At 58.7% G+C, this 5246-nt stretch overlaps 1 protein-coding gene across 1 annotated transcript; it reads left to right on the forward strand.

The window, feature by feature from the left end:
* Positions 1-1167: 1167 nt before the first annotated feature.
* Positions 1168-4599, forward strand: FOXF1 (forkhead box F1). The gene is made up of 2 exons (XM_042809220.1): positions 1168-2230; positions 3764-4599. Exons 1-2 carry the CDS (start codon positions 1168-1170, stop codon positions 3922-3924), a joined length of 1224 nt encoding a protein of 407 aa, XP_042665154.1. The 3' UTR covers positions 3925-4599.
* Positions 4600-5246: the final 647 nt, after the last annotated feature.

Here is a 5246-nt window from a genome sequence, read left to right on the forward strand (position 1 = left end):
AAAAAAAAAAAAAAAAAAAAAAAAAAGGAAAGAAAGCGAAAGAGCCCTAAAGAAACCTCGGAGCAGGAGAAGGAACCGAAGCCCGTTCCCGGACCGGCGGCAGAGGCAGAAAAGGGCATTTCGAGAGGCAGAGGGAGTTTTCGCCGATTTCTTTTTATTAAAGCACCCCCGAGCCCGTGTTTACATTGCTCAGTATAAACATCCTGCCCGGGCCCGCCGAGCTTAAAAGAGCGCACCAAGAGGGGGTTTAAGTGGGTGAAGCTCCGAGCTGAGCGGACACCGAAGCCGGGGCTGCGCCTCCTCTCTACTGCTCGGCCGCGGATGTTCCGCGCTGCCCGGAGGCCCCTCCGCGTGGGGCGCTCCCCATCCCGGTGGTTTCCAACAGAAGCAGTGCGGGGAACGGGGGGGGAGAAGGGGGCAGGAGGAGGGTGGGTGTCGGGACCCCACGCTCGGTAGCGGTCACGCGTGCCTTCCCCCCCCCCCCCCCCGCCCCCTCCGGAGGTGGGCAAGGATGCGGAGCGTTGCGTGGAAAGGGCTCTTTAAAAGCTGCGGAGCTGCAGAGAGGGGCCGGGACAGGAGGGCCGAGGGGGCCGCCCGGGAGGGCGTGGGGGAGCCGCTCGGGGCGGGGAGTTCCTCTCCGTTCTTACGTCTGTCAAAGGAGCGGCAGACGCCGCGGAGAGAGATAAAGCAAAAGGCGAGCGGAGGGCCGGGGGCAGACTCGACAGCCACAGCGATGGGAAGCAGCTCCCCGCAGCGCCGGCCCTATTAGAGGTGGGGGGCCCGGCGGGACGCGGACGGTCCCGGAGCACGGAGCGGGACGGAAGGAGGCCGCCCGCTTTTCCTCGCGGCAGCCGAGGGCAGCTTTCCCCCCCGCGGCCCCCCTTCTGCAGCCGAGCTCGGATTTAGGGATAAAGTGGGAGGAGGAGGAGGAGGAGAAGGAGGGAAACAGGGGTTGGGGGGGGGGTCGCTGCCATTTGTTTATCCTCTGAGGGGTGAAGGCTCCCGGTGGAAACAAACCCTACCGGGGGCCGAGAGGAGGAGGAAGAGGAGGAGGAGGGTCGGGGGGGATCGCGGCGAGCCCCCAGCAGTGCGGTGGCCTTTTGGGGGGGCGCGTGGGGGGGGGTGGCGGAGGAGGGCCGGGGCTGGCCGCCGCGGAGCTGCCCGTAGATGACTGCAGAAGCGCAGCAGGCTCTGTCCTCTCAGCCCCCTCCTCCCGCTGTGCACAGCAGCTACGGCCCCATGTCCTCCGTGGCCGAGAAGCAGCCGCAAAACTCGGCCATGGACGCCGCCTCCGCCGCTCCCTCCGGGCCGGGCGGCAACAGCGCTCCGGGCAGCGGCGGAGCCCCGGGTAGCGGCGGCCCTAAAGCGAAGAAAACCAACGCGGGGATCCGGCGGCCGGAGAAACCGCCCTATTCCTACATCGCTCTCATCGTCATGGCCATCCAGAGCTCGCCCTCCAAACGGCTGACCCTCAGCGAGATCTATCAGTTCTTACAGAGCCGCTTCCCTTTCTTCCGCGGTTCTTACCAGGGCTGGAAAAACTCCGTTCGCCACAACCTCTCGCTCAACGAATGCTTCATTAAGCTGCCCAAGGGGTTGGGCCGCCCGGGTAAGGGCCACTACTGGACCATCGACCCGGCCAGCGAGTTCATGTTTGAGGAGGGCTCGTTCCGCCGCCGGCCCCGCGGCTTCAGGAGGAAATGCCAAGCGCTGAAGCCCATGTACAGCATGATGAACGGGCTCAGCTTCAACCACCTCCCCGACAGCTACAGCTTCCAGGGCTCGGCCGGAGGGCTCTCATGCCCTCCCAACAGCCTTTCCCTCGAAGGGGGTTTGGGCATGATGAACGGCCACTTAGCCGGCAACGTGGACGGGATGGGCCTTGCGGGACACTCCGTGCCCCACCTGCCCTCCAACGGCGGGCACTCCTATATGGGCAGCTGCAGCGGCTCCTCGGCGGGGGATTACCCTCACCACGAGAGCTCCGTGCCCGCCTCCCCGCTGCTGCCCGGCGGAGGGGTGATGGAACCGCACTCGGTTTATTCCAGCTCGGCCTCTGCGTGGGCTCCCTCCGCTTCGGCCGCCTTAAACACGGGAGCTTCCTACATCAAGCAGCAGCCGCTGTCGCCTTGCAACCCCGCGGCCAACCCGCTGTCCTCCAGCCTTTCTACACATTCCCTCGATCAGCCCTACTTGCATCAGAACAGCCACAACACCGCCGAGCTTCAAGGTGAGGCGCGGACGCGTGCGAGAGAACTCTGAGGGGATGGAAGCGGGGGGGAATCCGCGGCCACCGGCCCCGGGGATTGGTTTAACAGCAGCTCCCTCAGAGGGGAAGCAGCGGTCCTTTCACTCTTTGCCAGAGGATGCGGCGGTTCGCACCGTCGGGGTTCGCACCGTCGTTGTTGCGGGGCTGGGAGCTGCCGCGTCCCGCGTGGATGCTCCTTATGCCGGTGGATGCGGAAAGGGGAGGCCGGGGAACGGGTTCTGGGGGTTCAGAGTAAATAGGAGGTGGCGGAACAAGGAGGAAAGGGTATCGATAGAGGCTACCGCAGGGCTCTTCGAAGAGGCTCCCAGCGAAGCGGGGGTTTTATTTAACGGGAGCAGCCGCTGCCCGTATCCTTAACCATCCCCCCCCGTCCCTCCGGCCTCACACCGCAGCAATCCGCTCCTCTCAGGCTTTTCCAGGCCTTTCACTTCCCTCCGCCTGTGAGAAGTCGGTGGCGGGGCGTCCCCGCGTCCTACGGCTCTTCTGTGCCGCTATTCGGGGATACGGCGGTGTCCGGGCCGCCGTCGGACCGACGGGCTCTGAGCCTGTGGAAGGACGGGGAGCTCGGAGCTGGGATTGATACTACGGCCCAAGTTCACCTCGGGGCCCGGGGAGGCTCTAGGGACGCGGGGAGCGCTCCGCATCGCTTCGGGGCGGTCGAAAGGAAGAGTTTGGGGTGGCTGCGTTTGGCCCCCGGTTTCTAAAAGAGGGAAAGACCCGCAGAAACGGTGTAGAGCGGAGCGGTGGTGGGAAAGAAGCACGAAGGCAGGGCGGAAAGGCGCAGCTCGGCGCAGGGCCGAACCGGGCCGAGGGCAGCGGAATGCAGCCGGGACCCGCCGCCTCCACCTCGGCCCCATTCCGCCAATAAACCGCGGATCAGCACGCTAATTTCGCTGAGAAATGAAGCAAAAAAATCAGTCCTAAAGGATCTCCCAGGCCAGCCCGAAACGTCTCAAATCAACACCCAAAAAATGAACGCGGCTCTTCCTGAGCCCGGAGAGGATTTGCGCGGCTCCTCTTGAGCGCAGTCTCGATTTTTTGGGGCCTTTTTCCCGTCCCGAAGTGACTGCGGAAATAGCGGGGGGGTTTCATGGGCTGTTTCGGTCCCTCCGCCCAATCTGTGCCGGCCGGGTCCGCTCGGGAGCGGCCGAATAACTCCGCTCCGCACCCTGCGGGGATTGCGCGCAGGCGCAACGAATACAAATACCGAGGAAAAACAAAACCAAAACGAAATGTCCTTAGGCCGTGCGGGGTCGGAGCTGCGGGCTTTTCTCCGGCACCTGCCCGCATTTTCTAGGAGAGATGGGAGTGCAACGAAACCTCGATTCGCGGGCGGCCGGGTGTTCCCCTCCCGATATCTCCTTCACCCCAACGCTCGACTTTTTTGCTGTTGTTTTTTGTTTTTTTTTTTTGTTTGTTTGTTTGTTTTTGGTGTTTTTTTTTTTTGGTAAATATAATGATGATGGCTGATCGTTTTCTCTCTCCGTCCCGCAGGTATCCCGCGGTATCACTCCCAGTCTCCGAGCATGTGCGACAGAAAGGAATTCGTCTTCTCTTTCAACGCTATGGCCTCCTCCTCCATGCATTCAGCGGGCAGCGGCTCCTATTACCACCAACAAGTGACATACCAGGACATCAAGCCGTGCGTTATGTGAGACGGGGCGGAAAAGCCACCATCACCTCCCGGAGGCCGCCGAGGTCTGACCCGGGGAACGACCCCCATTCCCACCCAGGACCCTGTGGGAGGAGGAAAGAGGAGCGTGTGTGTGTTTGGGGGGGGGGTTCTGCAGACTTTGTCCCCGTGGATGGGACCCCCGGGGAGCGGACAGCTGAGTGCGGCGAGGCCGAATGCGGGCGGCCCCGGGGCTGAGCGCGCCCCGCAGCTGAGCATCGGCCGGGCCGGCCTCCACCACGTGTCTTTAATCAAAGACGCTCTCTGCCTTCTTCTGCTTCTTCTGTTGGGTCGGGGTAGGCTGGAAGAGAGAGGGGAAGAAGGGGGAGGAAAACAAAAAAACAAGCAGCCCCCCGAAAACCCTCCGCTGCCCCTTTATCTTGAAATCTCCGACTGCGAGTTTGGGTTGAAAGGTTTTGCTACGTGAGGTTTTTCGGGTTCTACCCTTGAAAAGAGAAAAGAAATCGCAAGCGAAGCGTTCTGAATCAATTCTCTAAGTGAGAGCGATGCCGCAGCCCCATCCACCGGGGGCAGAGCCGGAGGGGATGCTGTGAGCACCCCGAGCACAACAGAGCAGCGCTGCTCCGGCCCTTCGCTCCCATCGAGCCCTTACTCCTGAAAATAATCTTTTTTTAATTTTTTTTTTTTTTTTTTTTTTTGGTCAAAAATCTCTAAGAGGGATCACATTTTTATTTTTAATTTTTAGCCATTGATTTTTTTTTCTTTAATTTTTTATTTTTTTATTTTTTTATTTTTTTGACCTGCGTAAAGACTGCAGGACCGGACCCTATGCAGAGAGAAAAAGGCACTTTGAAAAGAGACAGCCACGCTCCTTCTGTTATTTATTCTACATTGTCGTCGTCGTCGTCGCTAATAATGGAGACACGAGGAGTCTCAGTTGATCAGTATTAAAGCGGTGGAGCTCTGTTGGCAATATTTGCCATATAGATGTTGGGTTTTGTTGTCGTTGTTGTTTTTTTTTTAGTTAACCTCTGTAAATTTTAAACCGACCCCGGTCTCTGTGTAAAGACAATCCTCCATATGTTTTTATAGAAATATATATATAATGAAGGATTATCCCCCCCCCCTGTTCCCCCACTATTTTTTTTTTTTTTTTGCCCTGACTTTGTACAGTTCGGTGTCACCTATTTTAATTCCTTTCTGCACTGTATAAAACTGTAATGATGTGGTTGGTTTTGTGTTCTATTTTATTATTTTGGATTTTTTTTTTTTTTTTGGCCCTTTTGTGTACGTTTTGTCCCTAGAGGGAAAAAAAAAAAAAGAGAGAGGAAAAAAACAAAAAAA

Source organism: Centrocercus urophasianus, unplaced genomic scaffold (assembly GCF_019232065.1).
Source record: "Centrocercus urophasianus isolate 14NV4802_14NV808 unplaced genomic scaffold, USGS_Curo_1.0 seq_1120, whole genome shotgun sequence".
NCBI lineage: Eukaryota > Metazoa > Chordata > Aves > Galliformes > Phasianidae > Centrocercus > Centrocercus urophasianus.

Bases quoted from the DNA above. Each gene is read 5' to 3' on its own strand.
- FOXF1 (XM_042809220.1), top strand. From the start codon at position 1,168: ATGACTGCAGAAGCGCAGCAGGCTCTGTCCTCTCAGCCCCCTCCTCCC. The intron at 2,231-3,763 runs GTGAGGCGCGGA...TCCGTCCCGCAG, and splicing joins CAACACCGCCGAGCTTCAAG to GTATCCCGCGGTATCACTCC.